Raw genomic sequence first — 24,315 nt, 5'->3', positions numbered from 1 at the left:
TTGCTGTTATAAATCTTTTTTATTTACTTAGTCTGAGGAAATATTCTAATTTTATGAGATAGGATTTTTGAGTTTTCTTAAGCTGTATGCCATAATCAGCAATATTAAAATAATAAAGGGCTTGCAATATTTCAGTTGATGTGTAATGAATCCAGAATGTATGACATTTTCATGTTTTTAGTTGCATTACAGAAAATAAAGGACTTTATCACAATATTCTAATTTTCTGAGACAGTCCTGTGTGTGTGTATATATATATACATATATATATATATATATATATATATATATATATATATATATGTATATATATGTGTGTATGTATATTTGTATATAGGTATGTATGTATATATATAAATATATATAGATAGTATTTTATTGGTTCCTTCAGGATAGTTCCTTCAGGAAATATATATATATATATATATATATATATGTATATATATATATATATATATATCCATCCATCCATCCATTTTCTACCGCTTATTCCCTTTTGGGGTTGCGGGGGGCGCTGGCGCCTATCTCAGCTACAATCGGGCGGAAGGCGGGGTACGCCCTGGACAAGTCGCCACCTCATCGCTGGGCCAACACAGATAGACAGACAACATTCACACTCACATTCACACACTAGGGCCAATTTAGTGTTGCCAATCAACCTATCCCCAGGTGCATGTCTTTGGATATATATATATATATATAATATATATATATATATATATATATATATATATATATATATATATATATATATATATATATATATATATATATATATATATAAAATATATATATATATATATATATATATGTATATGTATGTATGTATATTTGTATATAGGTATGTATATGTATGTATGTATATTTGTATATAGGTATGTATGTATATATATAAATATATATATATATATAGATAGATAGTATTTTATTGATTCCTTCAGGATAGTTCTTTCAGGAAAAAAAAAATATATATATATATATATATATATATATACACGTGTGTGTGTATTTATTGCATATTGAGCATTGATGGCACAGGTATACATGCAATCATACATACTTATATAAACTTTAACCATGTACATTGAAGGAAAGGCATACTACTAAAAATGTTCTCCTTTTTCCTATACAAACAATGTAATCAAAACTTTAGGAAGCATTTTTGATGTATTTTGCATTCAACTCTGTAAATCTCAATATTGTGTATTATGCTTTTCTGCTTAAATGTCAATACTATAGTAATTTCAACACATTTCAGTGGTTAAAAAAAGTAATTTTACCACCTAAAAAATGTATTCACGTCAAATATAAATGTATTAATTGTCTACTATGTTTTTATTGTATTAATATTTATTGTTGGATGTAAGTACAACCAACATTTTATATATGTTCAAATCTATATTTAAATATCTTCATATTTTATTAAATTAAAATGCAATGTACTGAGCAGCCCGAATAAATATATATGTTTGTTTTTCCTTTCTCACAATAAGGGATTAGGTTGAACAGGTCGTTAATGGTGTTGCCAGTCAGTCCAGCAGGGAGAACCATGGCAAACAGATTGTGTGGTTCATGTGAACATGTAGAGAGTGCTTACCACATGCAAACAGTGCCTTGCCGCCTCTATATTCCACCGCCTCCTCCTGTGCAAACATCAGCGAGTGCGGCCTCCGCAGTAGACACCTGCCCGTCAGCTGGCGTGCCAGGAGAACACCATGTCGCGTTACACAAGTACAATGTGCCATCATCTTTCCAGCTTCACTTTTGTTCATGCAACTGAAATTTCTAAGCGATCCAAGTGATTTTTAAATTAGCTTAATTGTGTTTTGAGAGCCAACTCGCCGCCTCGCTACCAGACACAATTTTTTTTTGTTTTTACACAAACGGATCATTTTCTCATCTCTCTTTTCCTAGTTCAGTACAGTGCACAGCGTTATTGTTTGCAATCTTTTTTTCTGTCCACATCCAAGTAAGCTAAATCGGCATCTATATATATATATATATATATATATATATATATATATATATATATATATATATATGTATGTATGTATGCATGTATGTATGCATGTATGTATGTATGTATGTATATATGTATGTATGCATGTATGTATGTATACATATATATATACATATATACATATATGTATATATATATATATATATATATATATATATATATATATCTATATACATATATATATACATATATATATATATATAGGCTGGTGCCTATCTCAGCTACAATCGGGCGGAAGGCGGCGTACACCCTGGACAAGTCACCACCTCATCGCAGGGCCAACACAGATAAACAGACAACATTCACACTCACATTCACACACTAGGGCCAATTTAGTGTTGCCAATCCACCTATCCCCAGGTGCATGTCTTTGGAAGTGGGAGGAAGCCAGAGTACCTGGAGGGAACCCACGCAGTCACGGGGAGAACATGCAAACTTCACACAGAAGGATCCCAGGGCTACTCAGGACAGCTCTTCCACCGTACTGCTCATATATATATATATTATTTTTTATTTTTTTAAAATATATATTATGATAGATGACTTGCTTTGAAGTCATGTATAACATAATATGTATTGCAGTATTACAGTAAATACAGTTTTAGAAATATGCCATTGCATGCAGTATGCTCCATGGGTTTTTTTTCTGTCAAAATGGAACAAAGAAATACTATTAGTCAGAAGTACTTCCAGCTTTTCGTGGGCCATATGATGTCATGTGGGGCGCTTTACGTTGGTCAACTGTGCTCTACAAGTGAAACACGTCACATTTACACATACACACTTGGACATGTCCGAAAAGGAGTAGGAAGAAGCAGTGTTTATTGAATTTTACCCAGCAAATACCGATTGTTCTCTTCCTGTGTATAGATGTTGGAAGAAATAATAGCTGTCTTTAAAAGGGAAAAAGAGAGACTTAAAAAATAAATATATTAATGAATGGAAAATATATAATTACTGAAGATAAAACTATGTATAAATAAATGCAGGACTAAGCAATACCTTAATGATTACAGATGAATGAAAGCCTGAATAAATAATTGATAGCCGACATTTGTCATAGTTCTTCAATGTACCTTGTAAACAGCATGTTAGTACTTTTACTTAAACTGGCTCATAAAAGAACATTGTTCGAGTCGATGATTTCACTCCTCTAAAAGTTGTCAGCGTTCTTCCAGCCTGGCCATGTTTTAAATCATAATTTTCCCTCAGGTTGTAGTTCTCCACACGCTGGAAAAAAAATGCTTGTACATTAATTGGTTCATTTGATGGCGACGTCTGTCCTCCATGGAATAACATGCACTGTTTATTTCAAGTAATCCATGCATGTCACAGTCAACAGCTGTTACATGAACTACTTTCTTTTTTGCCCTCCTTCCCGCCTCCTAAACAAAATATTTCCCCAGAAAACAGGTCACAGTGTGGATTATTTATAGTAACGGGGTCACTGAGTAGTCGTGTCAATTGTTTTTTGTGCGCCAGGTAGAAATATCTACTACTTTATAAACTATTTTTTATTACTAAAAGTTACATTACATGTAGCATCATTACAATATAGTCTTTATATTTTTACAGAAATTGTAAAGAATAGAACTTAAATACTACTACTCTAAATACAGGGTTTGTACAGAAATATTTGTCTATATGGTGATTATTAAAAAGTGTCAATAACAACAAGAAGTATCTCCCGTACCTGATCATTGAAGTAAGAACTTCTTGGATGCCTTCATAAAGTCTCATATGTAACATTTCCATTTTTAACAGTCATCACATGCAAGACATACACGCAATAACGATGTATGAAAATCAAGGTGGCTGCGAAATATTATTCAATCTAGTGGTGTAGTAATACAAGTATTAGGCAAACATACTGTACCATAAGTGTAAAAAAAAGGTTAACTACTGTCAATACTAATGTGTAAAAAAAAATATATATATATATGTTGTGTCTTTTTTTGTCTTAATATTTTTCACAATGTGGTCACACAAGTGTAAAAACGAGCTGATTACGGCAAAAAGTGAAGAAGAAAAACACTCTTTCTGAACTTTTCGGATAAATGAGAACAAAATCAGTGCCAGGGCAACCCTGGAGCCATCATAAAATCTATATCAACCATACATGCTATTTATTTTCAAAATAACATTTCCATTTTACTATTACATAGGAGTAAAAAAAAAATGTTAGAAGTAATATGTTAAAAAAAAACTAAATCTTAAGTTGAATGACGAAACTGGTATCATACATTGTGATGCACGCCTTGCTTTATACAGAGCACACACTGCAGTGTAATGTATACCTTGAAATAAATGATACAAGGATCTTCTTACACACACAGGTGATGCTTGGTATCAGTTCACATAAAAAAAAGTGCCAACTTTTTCTCCTTAGAACAGGGCTGTTAAACTGGCGGCCCGCGGGCCACATCAGGCCCGCCAAAGCTTTACATTTGGCCCACAGAGCAACACCCAAATAGGCTTGATGAAACCATTTAAAACTGGGTTGCTCATGTATGCAGTACTCCCGTCATCCCACAGAGGGCAACGTTGAAGCTTACTTGACACAATAAAGCAGCAGTGGGTGGGTAGAAGAATATGGCACATCGACCCTGAAAAAATAATATAAATCACGCAAATTGAAATTTAACAGCAACTGGACAAGAAAGTATGAATGTGTTAACATTTCTGATTTTGTGATTTTTTTTTTGAATTTGTTTTGTTGTTTTGGTTATCAAAACTGGTTAAATAAATATAGCTCTGAATTTGACCAGAAGTGGGTGATAAAGCTGCACCTAATGTTTGATTGTGTTGGGCCACATGTTTATAATAATAATAATAATAGATTTTATTTGTAAAAAGCACTTTACGTTGAGCAAACAACCTCAAAGTGCTACAGTGTAAAAAAAAAATAGTAATAAGAAAAATAAATAAAAAATAAAATTAGAAAACAGCCCAATAGCTAGAACCAGCATGCATGTCTATGAAAAGGCTTTTTTAAAAGGATGGTTTTTTAAGCCTTTTTTAAAAGCATCCACAGTCTGAGGTGCCCTCAGGTGGTCAGGGTGAGCAATCCACAGACTGGGAGCAGCGGAGCAGAAAGCCCGCTCTCCCATTGTTCGAAGCTTTGTCCGTGGAGGTTGGAGGAGGTTAGCCTGTATGGAGCGGAGGGGTCGTGTGGAGGATTTGGGGGTGAGCAGTTCCTTGAGGTAGAGGGGGGCATTTCCATGGAGGCACCGGTGAGTTAGTAGGGAGATTTTGAATTCAATCCTGAATGGAACAGGAAGCCAGTGAAGTGATTTGAGAGTTGGTGTGATGTGGTCATGTTTCCGCACTCTCATCAGGATCCTTGCAGCACTATTTTGTTTGTACTGCAGCTTCTGGATGTTCTTGCTGGGGATCCTGACAAGAAGTGCGTTGCAATAGTCGAGCCTGTTTTCACTACATCTTCTATTTTATGTATGTAAAAGACACGATGGACATACTTATGTAATGTTTATATTTTCAGTCTTACAAACGTAAATAAATGAAGATGTATAAACAAAAATAAAAGGACTAAAAATATTACGATCATCAACAAAACTTAGCCTCTGTTTTTCATGCTGTTCACTATCTGTCTAGCTGCACACGCTAGAAACAAGTTGCAAGGGCAGAATAATGATTTTATTGACAGTGCATTGTGAAAGCTGATATGTTTACTTTGTAAGTAAGTAAACAGTCTCAAGGTGAAATAACTGAAAACATGTTTTATATTGTAGTTTCTTCAAAATAGCCACCCTTTGCTCTGATTACTGTTTTGCACACTCTTGGCATTCTCTCATGTTTTTCACTTTACAGGTGTCATAGTTTTGATGCCTTCAGCGACAATCCACAATGTAAATAGTCATGAAAATAAAGAAAACGGGTTGAAATGAGAAGGTGTGTCCAAACTTTTGGCCTGTAATAAATATATATATATATATATATATATATATATATATATATATATATATACATAAATATATTTATATGCAAATATATTTATATGTAAGTATATACTCACTATGTGTGTGTGTATATATATGTATATATATAGATGTGTATATATATATATATTTATATACATACATATATGTGTATATATGTATATATTATATATGTATATATAGGTGTATATATGTATATATATAATACATACATATATAATCACACACACAGACATATATATATATATATATATATATATATATATACACATACACACACACACATATACTGTATATATAGGGACGGCGTGGTGCAGTGGCAGAGTGGCAAGACAGGACTAAGCAATACCTTAATGATTACAGATGAATGAAAGCCTGAATAAATAATTGACTCTATATATCTATATGTAAGTATATACTCACTATGTGTGTGTGTATATATATGTATATATATAAATATATATATATATGTGTATATATATATTTATATACATACATATATGTGTATATAGGTGTATATATGTATATATATAATACATACATATATAATCACACACACACACATATATATATATATATATATATATATATATATATATATATATATATATATATATATATATATATATATATATATATACTATATACTGTATATATAGGGACGGCGTGGTGCAGTGGCAGAGTGGCAAGACAGGACTAAGCAATACCTTAATGATTACAGATGAATGAAAGCCTGAATAAATAATTGACTCTCTGGCAGCTCCCTCCATCAGTGTGTGAATGGGTAAATGTGGAAGTAGTGTCAAAGCGCTTTGAGTACCTTGAAGGTAGAAAAGCGCTATACAAGTACAACCCATTTATAATTTATTTATTATTATATAAATAACTAGTGTCTCAAAGGGCTGCACAAACCGTATATATAAAACATATATATATATACATACATATATATAATATATCCATATACACACACACACATATATATATATATATATATATATATATATATATATATATATATATATATATATATCCATATACACACACACACACATATATATATATATATATATATATATATATATATATATATATATATATATATATGTATGTATATATATATGTATGTATATATCTATATATATATTGTGTGTGTGTGTGTGTGTGTGTGTGTGTGTGTGTGTGTGTGTGTGTGTGTGTGTGTGTGTGTGTGTGTGTGTGTGTGTGTACAGACTCACAAATAGATAGCCCGGCCCTCGGCAAAATCTTTTAACCAAATGTGTCCCCCGAGCCTTGCTGTAGAAAAGAACATATTGCATCAAAATCAATGTTGCTGCCAATCATTATTATCATGTTATCTCTGGGTCTACAAATAAAAACAAATACTACAGTATACAGTAAAAGATCAATACAAAATTCTGAGTTTTGTAAACAAATCTGCTACACAAATAAAAGCTGAACCAGTTTTACAAGATATACTATTAAAAAAAAAAAAAAAAGAAATAGTTTTTAACTGCACACATTTGTTGTCCTGGTGTTAATTCGACATTTCACACTGTAAAACGCAGGTAACAATTCACATCAGGACAGAAACGTATTCAAAGGAAATCATTTCAATTGAATGGTGGAGAAATATGATAATTCTACAGCAGTTTGTATATATTTGATTTGAAGGGTTATGACGTATTCCTTGTCTTTTTGTGCAGAGATGGCCAGCTGGGTTTCCCTGCTTCTCTTCCTTGCCTGCCAGTGGACCTCCGGAGCCCAAGAGGCCAGCAATGCCTTCCCAGAGTTCCCCTCAGAGACCCCCATCAACAACGTGGTCCAGGACCCACGCACGGGCCGCGTGTACGCCGGAGCCGTCAACACCATCTACCAACTGGGGCCGTCTCTGCGGCTGGAAGCCCGGGCGGAGACCGGTCCCAAAAAGGATGCCAGGACGTGCACGCCACCGGCTTCGGCCTGCCAGGACACAAAGCTGATGCCAAACATTAACAAGCTGCTGCTGGTCCACCCGTCCAACGGTTCCCTCATCGTGTGCGGGAGCCGCTACAGGGGCATCTGCTCCTTACAGAACCTGTCCAATGTGGAGCAGCAGCTCTACTACAGCGACAACAAGGGCGAGAGGACTTACGTGGCCAGCATCGAGGACAACGTCAACGTGGTGGGCGTCATGTCCACCTTCATCAAAGAGCAACACAAGTTGGACGTGTTCCTGGTGGGGAAAGGCTACGGCAGCCAGGACAGCACCAAGATCATCACCACAAGGATTCTGCAGGACTTCCGGGATTGGGTAGTGTTTGAAAGCATCATTGAGGCCTCCACCATTCAGTCCATGCCCTTCGGTCCGAGGTACCTACATGACTTCAGGCACGCCTTCTCCGCTGACGGCTTCGTTTACTTCGTCTTCTCAAGGACTCTGGACGGCAACGACAACAAGAACCTGACCTTCGTGTCCCGTCTGTGCGAGAATGACCACCATCTGTACTCGCACACGGAGCTGCAGCTTAAATGCGGCCAAGATAACCGATATAGCAAAGTGCACGCCGCCTACGTGGCGTCGCCCGGGAAAGAGCTGAGTCGGGTCATGACAGAGTCTGGGGTGTACGAGAAGGTGCACCCGGGGAATAAAGTTCTTTTTCTGGTGGCCAGCTCCGAGGACGAGCACAGCGAGTCGGCTCTGTGCATGTACACGCTCAGCGCCATTAACGAGCGACTGGTGGACATCATCACCGCCTGCTACAGCGACTCTGGGAAGATTTCAGGCTTCCCCGTCGTTGACATCCCATACTCCACCAAAACGGCGGAATTCTGCACATCGAAAATTGCTGTAAGTCTCCTTTGAAGAATTTGTATTGATAGAATTGAGCTGAATCTAAAAAAATGAGTTCAATGGAGCATTTGCAGATGCCATTAGTGGCGCCCTCTATGGTTTACAATAGAATAGAAAGTACTTTATTCATCCCTGGGGGAAATTCAGCACCACAGTTAGACAATAATAATAATAAATAATATATAACATATATTATATTTATAATATATGAATAATATAAATATATTCTACATATATTCTACAGTTAAGTGCAGTCAAGAGGAACATATGCATTATACAGTCTGATGGCTGTCGGTATGAAGGACCTCCTGTGTCGTTCCGTGTTACATTTTGGGAGTCTGAGCCTTCCACTGAACGTGATCATTCTCTCTGCAAGGTCCGAGTGTAGTGGGTGGGAGGTGTTGTCTATAATGGCTAAGAGTTTTGCTAGACTTCTTCTCTCTGACGCCACCACCAGAGAGTCTAGCTCCACTCCCACCACGTTACTGGCCTTCTCTACCAACTTGTCCAGTCTGTATGTGTCCCTCGCTATCAGCCCACTGCCCCAGCAGGCCACGGCATACAAGAAGGCGCCCGCCACCACCGACCCGTAGAACATATTCAACATCTTTGTACAGACGTTGAAGAATCCTAGCCTCCTGAGGAAGTAGAGGCGGCTCTGTCCCTTCTTGTAGAGGGCCTCAGCGTGTTTTGACCCATTCAGCTTGTTGTCGATATATTTATAATCCTCAACCATGTCCACATCGACCCCCCTGATGGAAACAGGGGTCGCCGGAGTACTCCTCCTCCTTCCCAGGTCCACAACCCACTCCTTGGTCTTCGTCACATTGAGCCGGAGGTGGTTCTTTCCACACCATGTGACAAAGTCCTCCACCAGTGTCCTGTATTCCTCATCATCACTATCCTCAATACACCTCAGTATCGCAGAGTCATCAGAAAACTTCTGAAGGTGGCATGACTCTAACTGATAGTGGAAATCGGTGGTGTACATGGTAAAGAGGAAGGGGGAGAGGACTGTACCCTGCGGGGCCCCGTTGTTGCTGACCAGCCTGTCAGACACACAGTCCTGCGGTCGCACATACTGTGGTCTGTCAGTCAGGTAATCTACAACCCAGGACACCAAGGGGGCCTCCACCTGCATCTTCTCCGACTTCACACCCAGTAGCCCAGGCCGTACAGTATTGAAAGCACTGGAGAAGTCAAAAAACCTGACCCTCACACTGCTCGCAAGGTTGTCCAGGTGGGTGTGGTCTCGGTTCAGCAGGTAGATGACTGCATCCTCCACTCCCAGTCGTGGCTGGTAGGCGAATTGGAGTGGGTCCGGGTGGGGCTTGACTGTAGGGCGGAGTTGTTCCAGGACCAACCTCTCCATGGTCTTCATGATATGGGAGGTTAGCGCCACCGGCCTGTAGTCCCTTGACGTGCTGGGTCGCGTGCACTTGGGGGTGGGGACCACGCATGAGGTTTTCCACTGTGTGGGGACTTTCTACAGTCTAAGGCTCATGTTGAAGATGTGCTGGAGCACACCACACAGCTGTGGGGCGCAGGCTTTGAGCACCCTGGGGTTCCTGGTTTGATCCCCAGCTTCTACCAACCTAGTCACGTCTGTTGTGTCCTTGAGCAAGACACTTCACCTTTCCTCCTGATGGGTCGTGGTTAGCGCCTTGCATGGCAGCTCTCGCCATCAGTTTGTGGAAGGTGTGTGTGAATGAGTGAATGTGGAAATGGTGTCAAGGCGCTTTGAGTACCTTGAAGGTAGAAAAGCGCTATACATGTATAACCCATTTACCATTGATCATTTTTGGCTGTATCGCCCAGCTCTAGTGACACCCCTAATATTTATCACTTTCAGAAGTTAAACTTTGTAGAACTTCTGTATTTGTCAGATAAAATGTTAGATTTGATTAGTTTTAATGTTTGATCTGGGCTCTTTTGAACGCCGTCTAGGCATCTACCTAGCCATGACATACAGCCGCTTTAATACAATTTCAATAAAATAGGATTTTCCAAAAACAAGTCTGGAAAAATTCATGTGATAAAGTAGTAATGCACGATTGTGTGTGTTTGGACTGTGTTTTGCATTGCTTCAGCCTACAGTATTTTTTTTGATCTACAGAAAGACACGTTAGAACAGTACAAGTGCGGCGGTGACTTCCTGCCCACGCCTTTGGCCAGCAAGCCCAGATTCGCCTTGAAGTCCAACGCGGCATTGACCAAGCCCGGCCTTCTGACCGCCGTGGCCATCGCCGTGGAGAACGATCACACCGTTGCCTTCTTGGGGAACAACCAGGGAGAAGTCTTCAAGGTGGAGTTTCACTACAAATTTAGAACCTTTAGGGCAGTGGTTGTCAAACTTTTTTCATCCAGTAACACCTCAGAAAAAACTTGGCTCGCCAAGTAACAATATTTAAAGGCCTACTGAAATGAGATTTTCTTATTTAAACGGGGATAGCAGGTCCATTCTATGTGTCATACTTGATCATTTCGCGATATTGCCATATTTTTCCTGAAAGGATTTAGTAGAGAACATCCACGATAAAGTTCGCAACTGGAGAAAATCCCTGCTTCTACCGGAAGTCGCATACGATGACGTCACCCGTTGAGGGCTTCTCACATATTCACATTGTTTATAATGGGAGCCTCCAACAAAAAGTGCTATTCGGACCGAGAAAACGACAATTTTCTCATTAATTTGAGCGAGGATGAAAGATTCGTGTTTGAGGATATTGATAGCGACGGACTAGAAGGGAAAAAAAAAAACTTGAATGCAATCGCGTTGCATTGAGACGGATTCCTATGTTTTTAGTGACATTTACGAGAATAATTCTGGAAAATACCTTATCTTTCTATTGTGTTGCTAGTGTTTTAGTGAGTTTAACAGTACCTGATAGTCGGAAGTGTACGTCCACGGCTGGGTTGTTGACGCACAGTGTCTCGGGGAAGTCGACGGCAGCTGTACGGGAGGCGCAAGCTCAGCTGATCTCCGGTAAGAAGCGACTTTTTAACCACAATTTTCTCACCGAAACCTGCTGGTTGACAAGTGGTCGGGATCCATGTCCGCTGTGATCCATAGGAAAGTTTCAACTCCGTGAATTTTAAACAAGCAATCACCGTGTGTTTGTGTGGCTAACGGCTAAAGCTTCCCAACTCCATCTTGCTACTTTGATATCTCCAATATTAATTAAACAAATTGCAAAAGATTCAGCCACACAGTTCTCCAAAATACTGTGTAATTATGCCGTTAAAGCAGATGACTTTTACCTGTGTGTGTGCGTAGCGCTCATACTTCCTAAAACCCCGTGACGTCTTGCGTACACGTCATCATTGCACGACGTTTTTAAGACGAAACTCCCGGGAAATTTAAAATTGCAATTTAGTAAACTAAAAAGGCCGTATTGGCATGTGTTGCAATGTTAATATTTCATCATTGATATATAAACTATCAGACTGCGTGGTGGGTAGTAGTGGGTTTCAGTAGGCCTTTAAATAAAGGCTACAAAGTAGTCATTAAAAACAAAGCAGTTGTTTTATTTAAAAAGTTTATTTAATATTTTTGGCTAGTGAAATGTTTTACACAGTTTGAACAGTAACACTGTGCTTAGATATAGGAAAATAAAACACTGTACTTTAATCATGTGATTAGCACTTTAAAAATTCCCTGCTTTCAGGTTAACTTTGAGGCGATCTGATGACACTGTTGTTTTGCAGGTACACCTGACATCCCAGCCATATGTGTACGGCAAGGCTCCTGGTGACACCTTGGGAGAGAAGGTCAACAAGAACCTTTTCTTCGACATGGACCACAGCCACCTGTACATCACCACTGAAAAAAAGGTGAGTGTTGTCATTACTGATGCTGTACTGTATGTAGGAATGTGTACTATTTATATTACCGTTTTTTCAGACTAAAAGGTACACTTACAATCCTTTCATTTTCTCAAAACTCGACAGGGCGCCTTATTACCCGGTGCGCCTAATATATGGAGTAATTCTGGTTGTGTTTACCTACATTGAAGCTAATTTATTTGGTACATGGTGTATTGACATTTGTGACCAGTAGATGGCAGTCACACATAAGAGACATGTGTAGACTGCAATATGATGGCAGTCACACATAAGAGATACGTGTAGACTGCAATATGATGGCAGTCACACATAAGAGATACATGTAGACTGCAATATGATTCAAGTAAACACCACCATTTTAAATGTTCCATTGAAAATATAGAACATTACACATGGCGCTCAAAACTCTATCAAAATGTTTTAGTAAGACTTTGGTAAGCTATGAAGTCGCACCGCTTGATGGATTGTACTGTGCTTTAACATACAAGTATTATGTTGTGTGTATAAGATAAGACATATTATCTGGCGTTTTCTTTCGCAATATTATGCAAAATTAACTTTTCTTACCTTCTGGTACCTGCTGATCTGTATTTGAGAACTGCATAAGTCCTAAAAATGTGTGCGCGTCCGCCTTTGTAGTCTGTGATGACATCGTAATCGATAAGTTTATTGTTTTTCTCTATCTTCTTGTTATGGGACATTTATCCTCCGCTGTTGCCTTTTCTAATACAAACCCCGTTTCCATATGAGTTGGGAAATTGTGTTGGATGTAAATATAAACGGAATACAATGATTTGCACATCCTTTTCAACCCATATTCAATTGAATGCACTACAAACACAAGACATTTGATGTTCAAATTCATAAATGTTTTATTTTTTTGCCAATAATAATTAACTTAGTATTTCATGGCTGCAACACGTGCCAAAGTAGTTGGGAAAGGGCATGTTCACCACTGTGTTACATCACCTTTTCTTTTAACAACACTCAATAAACGTTTGGGAACTGAGGAAACTAATTGTTGAAGCTTTGAAAGTGGAATTCTTTCCCATTCTTGTTTTATGAAGAGCTTCAGTCATTCAACGGTCCGGGGTCTCCGCTGTCGTATTTTACGCTTCATAATGCGTAATGCGCCACACATTTTTGATGGGAGACGGGTCGGGCCAGGAAAGTAATCGCACTCTTTTTTTACGAAGCCACTCTTTTATAACACGTGCTGAATGTGGCTTGGCATTGTCTTGCTGAAATAAGCAGGGGCGTCCGTGAAAAAGACTGTGCTTGGATGGCAGCATATGTTGTTCCAAAACCTGTATGTACCTTTCAGCATTAATGGTGCCTTCACAGATGTGTAAGTTACCTATGCCTTGGGCACTAATACACCCCCATACCATCACAGATGCTGGCTTTTGAACTTTGCGTCGATAACAGTCTGGATGGTTCGCTTCCCCTTTGGTCCGGATGACACGATGTCGAATATATTCAAAAACAATTTGAAATGTGGACTCGTCAGACCACAGAACACTATTCCACTTTGCATCAGTCCATCTTAGATGATCTCGGGCACAGGGAAGCCGGCGGCGTTTCTGGATGTTGTTGATAAATGGCTTTTGCTTTGCATAATAGAGCTTCAACTTGCACTTACAGATGTGGCGACCAACTGCAGTTACTGACAGTGGTTTTCTGAAGTGTTCTTGAGCCCATGTGGTGATTGCCTTTAGAGATTGATGTCGGTTTTTGATGCAGTGCTGTCTGTGGGAACGAAGGTCACAGTCATTCGATGTTGGTTTCCGGCCATACCGCTTACGTGGAGTGATTTCTCCAGATTCTCTTAACTTTTTGATGATATTATGGACTGTAGATGTTGAAATCCCTAAATTTTTTGCAATTGCACTTTGAGAAACATTGTTCTTAAACTGTTTGACTATTTGCTCACGCAGTTGTGGACAAAGGGGTGTACCTCGCCCCATCCTTTCTTGTGAAAGACTGAGCATTTTTTGGGAAGCTGTTTTTATACCCAATCATGGCACCCACCTGTTGCCAATTAGCCTGCACACTTGTGGGATGTTCCAAATAAGTGTTTGATGAGCATTCCTACACTTTAACTGCCGTTGTGTCCTTGGGCAAGACACTTTACCCACCTGCTCCCAGTGCCACCCACACTGGTTTAAATGTAAAAATTAGATATTGGGTTTCACTATGTAAAGCGCTTTGAGTCACTAGAGAAAAGCGCTATATAAATATACTTCACGAATCAGTGTTTATTTCCACATTTCCCAACTTCCTTGTCACGTGTTGCTGGCATCAAATTCATAAGTTAATGATTATTTGCAAAAAAAAAATGTTTATCAGTTTGAACATCAAATATGTTGTCTTTGTACCATATTCAACTGAATATTGGTTGAAAATTACCTATGCCTTGGGCACTAATACACCCTCATCCCATCACAGATGCTGGCTTTTGAACTTTGCGTCGATAACAGTCTGGATGGTTCGCTTCCTCTTTGGTCCGGATGACACGATGTCGAATATATTCAAAAACAATTTGAAATGTGGACTCGTCAGACCACAGAACACTTTTCCACTTTGCATCAGTCCATCTTAGATGATCTCGGGCACAGGGAAGCCGGCGGCGTTTCTGGATGTTGTTGATAAATGGCTTTTGCTTTGCATAATAGAGCTTCAACTTGCACTTACAGATGTGGCGACCAACTGCAGTTACTGACAGTGGTTTTCTGAAGTGTTCTTGAGCCCATGTGGTGATTGCCTTTAGAGATTGATGTCGGTTTTTGATGCAGTGCTGTCTGTGGGAACGAAGGTCACAGTCATTCGATGTTGGTTTCCGGCCATACCGCTTACGTGGAGTGATTTCTCCAGATTCTCTCAACTTTTTGATGATATTATGGACTGTAGATGTTGAAATCCCTAAATTTTTTGCAATTGCACTTTGAGAAACATTGTTCTTAAACTGTTTGACTATTTGCTCACGCAGTTGTGGACAAAGGGGTGTACCTCACCCCATCCTTTCTTGTGAAAGATTGAGCATTTTTTGGGAAGCTGTTTTTATACCCAATCATGGCACCCACCTGTTGCCAATTAGCCTGCACACTTGTGGGATGTTCCAAAAAAGTGTTTGATGAGCATTCCTACACTTTAACTGCCGTTGTGTCCTTGGGCAAGACACTTTACCCACCTGCTCCCAGTGCCACCCACACTGGTTTAAATGTAAAAATTAGATATTGGGTTTCACTATGTAAAGCGCTTTGAGTCACTAGAGAAAAGCGCTATATAAATATACTTCACGAATCAGTGTTTATTTCCACATTTCCCAACTTCCTTGTCACGTGTTGCTGGCATCAAATTCATAAGTTAATGATTATTTGCAAAAAAAAATGTTTATCAGTTTGAACATCAAATATGTTGTCTTTGTACCATATTCAACTGAATATTGGTTGAAAATTATTTGCAAATCATTGTATTCCGTTTATATTTACATCTAATACAATTTCCCAACTAATATAGAAATGGGGTTTGTATAAAATAGTTTAAAGTTCTTACTTATATCTGTCAGTAAACTCGCCATGAAAGCGCTAAAACACACCGGTAAAGTGAGTATACATTATTTACCCAAGGAACTTTAGTTATTAGAGAGTTCTGGTCAGACGGTTTTCCTCGTAAATAAGACCGCTCACAAAACGGCACATCTTAGAGCGACTGTGAGAAAGCCACTTGAAGATGATCTGTAAAACATAATCCATGCAACATTTTGACCAAAGAACCACCATTACATGTTATGTAGACCACAAGGAAGTGTTTTCAATTTAGAAAAAAATATCCTAAAATATGACCCCTTTAATGCGCCTTTTTGTATGAAAACAGACCTGACCAGACCCGCTCATCGACATTGCGCCTTATAATCCGGTGCGCCCTACGGTCCAGAAAATAGGGTATTTCTATTTATCGAACGTGGAGTAAGACTCCACTCTTCAAAATGTGCTAATTTACATTGGATTAGCAGTTAACACGCTACTGATTAGCAATGGCGACTCAACGTCGCGATTTCAAGACCTCCAAATGTAGTAATGGAAACTCCAAATAAGGTTCACGTTACAACTAAACAGCTGGTGTTTAATAAGTACAGTATTTACACTATAAACACTTTTTTGGGTGCCGAGATTCAGTTTAATGGCAAAAACTACTTCCTCGCTGTAGTCTATACACTACTGCCATCTAACGTCTTGGAATTGCAATCGCTTGTAAAGTCTACGAGACAATACTTGCAGTATATCTGTATGTGGGATAAAATTATGGAATAGATTAAGCAAAGCAATCAAACAATTTACTAATATGAGCCACTTCAAGAAACTCTTCAAACCTAAAGTGTTTACAAAGTACAAAGAAAAAAAAACGTGATAAATATTCTGAATTTATTTCATCTATCCATTAATTTTCAAAATATTCTTACTCATCTCACCATACGAAATGTAACTTACTTCACCGAGTATTATTTATTCATTTATTTTTATTGTGATTACTTATGGAGTATATTGTGAATACATTTAGAACAGGAAGTGAACAAAAGTTTTAGCAACTGTTATGTAAAAGAAAGGGGATAGGATTAAGTCATTTATGCTTCTTCCTACTCCTTTTCAAACATGTTGAAAAGAGAAACTCCAAATTGTGGTGTATCATGTTGTAGGCTTGCATGTTCGAAATAAACTCAAACTCAATACTTACAAATGAGACTCCAAAGTGTAGGAAATCACGATAAAAAAAAAAATGGACAGCACAATTATTATCAACTCAGTCTTGATTTTTAAATGAAAAATTCGATTTTATTATTGAATATTGAACATGTATTACCACATGAACACACACCAATTGGTGTCGTATCGATTCAAATGTGAAAGGTATGTATACTGTAAATTGACTCTAAAAATGTGTCCAGTTTTCATCACCGCTACTTTCTAGTGACACAATGCCGATATTTTTTATCACTTGGGTCACAAATCGGATACAGCTCACAACCCCTAGAGCAAGGGTCGGCAACCTTTACCACTCAAAGAGCCATTTTGACCCAATTCACAAAATAAAGAAAACAATGGGAGCCACAAAACTCTTTTGAAATTTAAAATGAAATAACACAGCGTACAAAGTTTTTGTTTGTTTGTGCTATGTATAAACCAGGGGTCTCAGACACGCGGCCCACACCTTAATATGAAAATGTAATATTGGTGCGACTCGCGAGTTTTATTTGAATGCCGCTTGACAACATCAATTCTCTCGAACGTCTGCTGATTTTCACACAAAACAACATTAATATGAGCGAGCTTTGATGGCAATGCTCTTGGCGCCCTCTATAACCATAACAATCAGCTTGCCAACCCATTTTCATGTTGTAAGTGACTTCAGCAGACACACGTGAGTGACTGCAAGGGATTCTTGTTCAACAGCCATACAGGTCACACTGAGGGTGCCCGTTTAAACAACTTTAACACTAATATGCGCCACACTATGAACCCGCACCAAACAAGAATGACAAACACATTTCGGCAGAACATCCGCACCGTAACACAACATAAACAAAACAGAACAAATACCCCAAATCCCATGCATCCCTAACTCTTCCAGGCTACATTATACACCCCGCTACCACCAAACCCCGTTACCACAAAACCCCGCCCCCAACCGTCGCACGGAGGAGGGGCGGGGGGTTGGTGGTAGTGGGGGTGTATAATGTAGCCCGGAAGAGTTTGGGATGCATGGGATTCTGGGTATTTGTTTATGTTGTGTTACAGTGTGGATGTTCTCTCGAAACGTGTTTGTCATTCTTGTTTGGTGTGGGTTCACAGTGTGGCGCATATTTGTAAGAGTGCTAAAGTTGTTTATATCACAACCCTCATTGTAACCTGTATGGCTGTTGAGCAAGTATTCCTTGCAGTCACTCAGGCGTTTTGACGGTAGCCGCACACTACATGTGACCGGCCGGCACTCAGATAGCATGGTATAAAAGCGGACTCGACGACATGTTCTAAAGCAGTGGTCCCCAAACTTTTTGTATCCGCGGACCGGTCAACGCTATATAATTTGTCCCGGGGGGTAGGGGGAGGAGGGGGGATCTTTTTTTTTTTTTCTTTGTCATGAAGAAGGGAGGTTTTTGTGGTCGATGCACTAATTGGAAGTGTATGTTGTGATTCTTCTGCGGCCCGGTGTTTGGGGACCACTGTTCTAAAGGACGGTAAAGGCATTGCCATCACGGCACGCCCTTAATATTGTTGTCCGGGTGCAAATCTGAGAACATTATCTTCGGGAGGTTTCTGGGAGAGGCACTAAAGTCCGGAAACCTCCTGGAAAATCTGGGGAGTCGGCAAGTATGCAGCTGAGCCACATCAGAGTGATTAAAGAGCCGCATGCGGCCCCGGAGCCGCGGGTTGCCGACCCCTGCCCTAGAGGGACAAGCGGTAGGAAATGGATGGATGGATACAGAAAAAAAATGCATGGAATCCGAAGACCTCTGGTCCGAATCAGGGCTGGGTAAAACAAACTGGATAGGAAATTAATGTCTGCTAATGCATCTGAAACAGACTTCCCAAACAATACAAGACAACAAAATCCCAGAGAGAACCAGGGTCCGCTCCAGTGGACATTTGTTTTGGTCTATTTATTTTGTCAGGTTAAACAAAATAGTCCTGTTGAAGTCTGCGAAACAATCTCTCAGGAAGTACGAAGGTGCACAGATCCTACTAACCTGCCTCATGCACACACACACACACACACACACACACACACACACACACGCACACACACACACACACACACACACACACACCCACACCACTTCATGGAGAATAAATTGGTAAAAAATAAAGAAACACAAAAAAAACATACTTCTCTACACAAATTCAAACAAAGCTGGCATGTTAACAAGGGCGTGTAATGTTAGCACTGTGGCTCACATAGTTTTGCTAGTGTTGCTAACGTTGTCTTTTTTTGAGTGTAGAAAAAAAAACATTGTCTTTTTATTTACTCGGTTGTTAATGAGTCTTCTTGTAGAGTTTGCCTTCAATTTCAGTATGGATCAAACTCGTGGGTGGTAATTTGTAGGTCCGGGGAAGGCGAAAGGATGTTTGCAAAAGAAAAACATGCAGTATGCAGTAACAAGCTGTTTTTTGTTTTGTTTTGTTGTTACATGTAGACCTTGGCAGAAGCCAATTGGAGATGCAACTTGCATTAAATTGAACAGTTACCACATTTATAATGTATCTGCTTGGAAGTTTAAGCAGATAAGCTATATGTGCACATACTGGAGGCGTGCACACACCAACCTCCACCCGCTCATTATGGTGATGTTATTGCATCGCATTCAAGGCCAACTCCTGCATTATCTTGGAGGAAAACGTAATGGACACGAAAAAATTAATTCTAAAAACCTTCTCTCTCTCTCTTGAGGGCTGGGAATGATGTGTTTGCCAAGAAGGAAAGAGCCAGACAAACTATTTTCATGTGCCCGTCTGCTGATAATCGACTGCTCATAAATTGTCTCTAAATCCCCGTCATCTTCATAGCAGCGTTGGGATTTTAACAGTGCGGGCAAGGTATGGTGGAGAAAAACACAAAAGGTACTCCATAAAGACTAAGTGTGCATGAAAAATGCATCAGGCTTGTCAGATAAGGGACCACATGTGGTCCCCTTGTATTGTCAAAGTAGTGGGTGTTCAAATGACTTTATAAGACAATCAAACATGTCAAAAAATCTATTATGAAAATTGACATTATTTGAGTTATTTTATTTCTAGCAAAATAAATAAAAAATCAAACAAAACACTAATTTGGATGATGTATAAATAAAAAACAGCATTTCTTTTAAATAACCAATAAAGAAAGATATACTGTATGTATATATGTAAGTATGTATGTATGTGTATACAGGGTGATTAAAAAAGAATAGGCCAAGACTGACAGATGCCCGGACCTAACTGTGTGTGATTTTTTTCTGTGAGGGTATGTTCAAGACAAGGTTTATCTTCTAACGTTGCCAGCAAATATCGATGACATGAAAGATTGAACAACAGCAGCAATCAACATGGTGGATCGCGACGTCCTGGGGCACGTTTGGGGGGAATTCTCTTATCGTCTTAATGTTATCCGTGCTGTTGAAAAGCATGAAATAAATACTGCAAGTTATGTACAACACGTGTTAAAACTGGGTTTTCTAGTGTTTTTGATTTTTTAAATATTGACTGATTATTTTGGCGTATTCTTTTTGAATCACCCTGTATATATACATATATAGTCTATATATGTGTACGCCGTATTTTTCGGAGTATAAATCCCTCCGGAGTATACGTCGCACCGGCCGAAAATGCATAATAAAGAAGGAAAAAAACATATATATGTAGCACTGGAGTATAAGTCGCATTTTTGGGGGAAATTTATTTGATAAAATCCAACACCAACAATAGACATTTGAAAGGCAATTTAAAATAGATAAAGAATAGTGAACAACAAGCTGGATAAATGTACATTATATGAGGCATAAATAACCAACTGAGAAGGTGCCTGCTATGTTAACCTAACATATTATGGTAAGAGTCATTCAAATAACTATAACATATAGAACATGCTATACGTTTACCAAACAATCTGTCACTCCTAATCGATAAATCCGATGTCATCTTCTTCTTCAATGTCGCTTCTAAACAACTCTGCCAACTCCAAAGGTATGCGCCGCTTTCTCTTGTTGTTTTCTGTTGCATATTTCACTACGTCCAGCTTGCAATCTGCAGTACATGATTTCCTTTTCGGTCCAATTTTTGTTCAGCCCTTCTCAGTTTTAATGAGTTACCGCCAACGATGAAATGATCCATTTTAATAGCTAGTGCAGTAGCATATAGCAGTTAGCATTCCATGACCCACAATGCACTTCTGCAATGACCCTCCCCCGCCGAATTCTAATTGGTTGACGTGTGTGTGATGATTGCTGACATTTTCTTGGTCTCTTTTGCGAATGAGATAAATAATATTATTTGATATTTTACAGTAATGTGTTAATAATTTCACACACAGGAGTATATGTCGCACCCCCGGCCAAACTATGAAAAAAACTGCGACTTATAGTCCGAAATATACGGTATTTAAATATGTATGTGTATATACTGTATGTATATAAGTATATTTATATACAGTACATATAATCTATAAATGTATACATGTACATATGTGTGTATATACATACATCTATATATAAAACATGAAAACATGTCTGCGTGTGAATTTATACATATATATATAATATAAGACACATATATATATATATATATATATATATATATAGTATTTAACATAAAAAATTAAAATGTATGTTCAATATTTCTCATTTAAAATAAAAAAAATAGGCACAAATAGTTTTTGAAATAACAAACAACATTTTAAATAAATAAAATGTATTAAATGTAGAATAAAAAAATATATGTTTAATGTCTTTTATTTTTATACCCCCATTGTGCATTTACTTATATATATTTTCTAGGGCTGTCAAAGTTAACGTATTAACTTGTGCGATTATTAACAACAAATGATCACATTAATCATGTATAAACTCAGATTGATCGCAAAATGTATTTTAACCCCACATCCTCTTTGACCTTAACCACGGATGGTTATGTCAGTGCAAAGATGAGTAAGGACTTCTGACCCGCGTACTCTTTGGCAAATTTTGTTTCAAAATCCACTTTAGATAAAAATGGGTTTGAACAAATGATATGAATTCAATTTCAACTCAATTTGTGTCAAAATATTGGGGTCTTTTTAAAGTTAATTTAAATTGTTTAAGTCCAGTTACTGCGATTAATCGAAATGCTATAGTGTAATTAATCCGGACCATAAACCGCACCGGATTATAAAGCGCACCGGATTATAAGGCGCACTGCCAATAAGTGGGTCTATTTTCATATAAAAGGCACACCGGATTACATTGCGCATTAAAGGGGTCATGTTATGATTTTTTTTTTCCAAATGTTGAACACTTCCTTGTGGTCTACATAACATGTAATGGTGGTTCTTTGGTCAAAATGTTGCATAAATTGTGTTTTACAGATCATCTTCAAATCGCTTTCTGACAGTCGCTTCAGGACGCGCGGTTTTGTGGGTGGTCTTATTTATATGGTTCACCTTCGGCAGCGTCTTTTCTCCGTCATCTTTGTTGTAGCGGTGTAGCGTGCAAGGACGGGAGTGGAAGAAATGTCAATAGATGGAGCTAGCTCTTTTAATGACATTCACTCTTTATTTTAATCAATAACAGAGCAGAATCTCCTCATCCGTGACTCATTAATGCAACAACATCACCGGAAATGTGTCCCATGAAAAAATTTCTGACCAGAAGTCTCTAATAACTAAAGTTCCTTAGGTGAATAATGTAAACTCACTACACCGGTATGTTTTAGTGCTTTCATGGCAAGTTCACTGTAAAGTAAAAACTTTATGCTACTTTATATTAGAAATGGCAACAGTGGAGGATGAATGTCCCATAAAAATAAGATAAAGAAAAAGCTCATCGACACGGACTACAAAGGCGGATGCGCGCACATTTTCTGGATTTATGCAGATCCCAAATATAGATCAGCAGGTACCAGAAGATAAGAAAAGTTGCTTTTTCATAATATTGCGAAACAAAACACCAGATAATGTCTTACCTTATACACAAACCATAATACTATTCCTATGTTAAAGCACAGTACAATCCATCAAGCGGTGCGGCTTCATAGCTTGCCAAAGTCGTACTAAAACATTTTGATGGATTTTTGAGCCATTTGTGCAATGTTCTATATTTCGTTTACTTGAGTCATATTGCAGTCTACACGTATCGCTTACGTGTAACTGCCATCATATTGCAGTCTACACTTATCTCTTATGTGTGACTACCATCTACTGGTGACACTTAGCATTTCACCATGTACCAAAAAAAATAGCTTCAAGGTCGGTAAATACAACCAAAATTATTCCTTCCATAAGGTTATAAGGCAAACTGTTGAGTTTTGAGAAAATGAAAGGATTTTAATTGCACGTTATAGTCCGAAAAATATGGTGTATGTGTAGCTTTTTTTATGAAAAGTATGTACAGTATTCTTTCAATGGCAAATTGAATAGTAATTTTGGTCATTGACGCTTTCAGGAAGAGAAAATCTGAGCAATCTATTGCATTTGCAGAGTAGGCACCCAGCAATGATAGAAGACTGAGGTTGATGTTAATTGAATAATTGATGGTTGTTAATTAGACGTATTGGCCAAGTTCCCCTTTGAATATTAACTTTACTGTAAATGATGATATGCAGTGTACAATAGTCAAGGAATACTGTAGGCAGAAGTATTGTAGGCGTCCCCTCCAATCATGTTGTCATGTTGCCACAGATCACCAAGGTGCCCGTGGAGACGTGCCTCCAGAAACAAGACTGCCAATCATGCGTGAATATGAGGGACCCTTACTGTGGCTGGTGTGTCATGGAGGGCAGGTGAGACTCACACTAATACATCCAAGGAAGTGCCAACCATCCATCCATTTTCTACCGCTCTTTCCCTTTGGGGTTGCGGGGGGCGCTGGTGCCTATCTCAGCTACAATCGGGTGGAAGGTGGGCTACACCCTGGACAAGTCGCCACCTCATCG

At 38.5% G+C, this 24,315-nt stretch overlaps 1 protein-coding gene across 5 annotated transcripts in view; it reads left to right on the top strand.

Annotated features, from left to right (window-relative positions):
• The window catches only part of plxnb2b (plexin b2b), a 523,376-nt gene that overhangs the window by 347,502 nt on the left and 151,559 nt on the right, over positions 1-24,315 (top strand). For all 5 annotated transcript variants that reach the window (XM_061916746.1, XM_061916747.1, XM_061916748.1 and 2 more), the window contains 4 exons: positions 7,686-8,809; positions 10,929-11,117; positions 12,521-12,646; positions 24,062-24,162. In XM_061916746.1, the coding sequence (XP_061772730.1) occupies positions 7,688-8,809; positions 10,929-11,117; positions 12,521-12,646; positions 24,062-24,162 (1,538 nt within the window). In that variant the 5' untranslated portion in view covers positions 7,686-7,687. The remainder of the gene's footprint in view (positions 1-7,685; positions 8,810-10,928; positions 11,118-12,520; positions 12,647-24,061; positions 24,163-24,315) is intronic.

This window comes from Nerophis ophidion, linkage group LG12 (assembly GCF_033978795.1).
Source record: "Nerophis ophidion isolate RoL-2023_Sa linkage group LG12, RoL_Noph_v1.0, whole genome shotgun sequence".
Taxonomy (NCBI): domain Eukaryota; kingdom Metazoa; phylum Chordata; class Actinopteri; order Syngnathiformes; family Syngnathidae; genus Nerophis; species Nerophis ophidion.
This window is presented reverse-complemented; position numbering and strand designations above follow the sequence as displayed.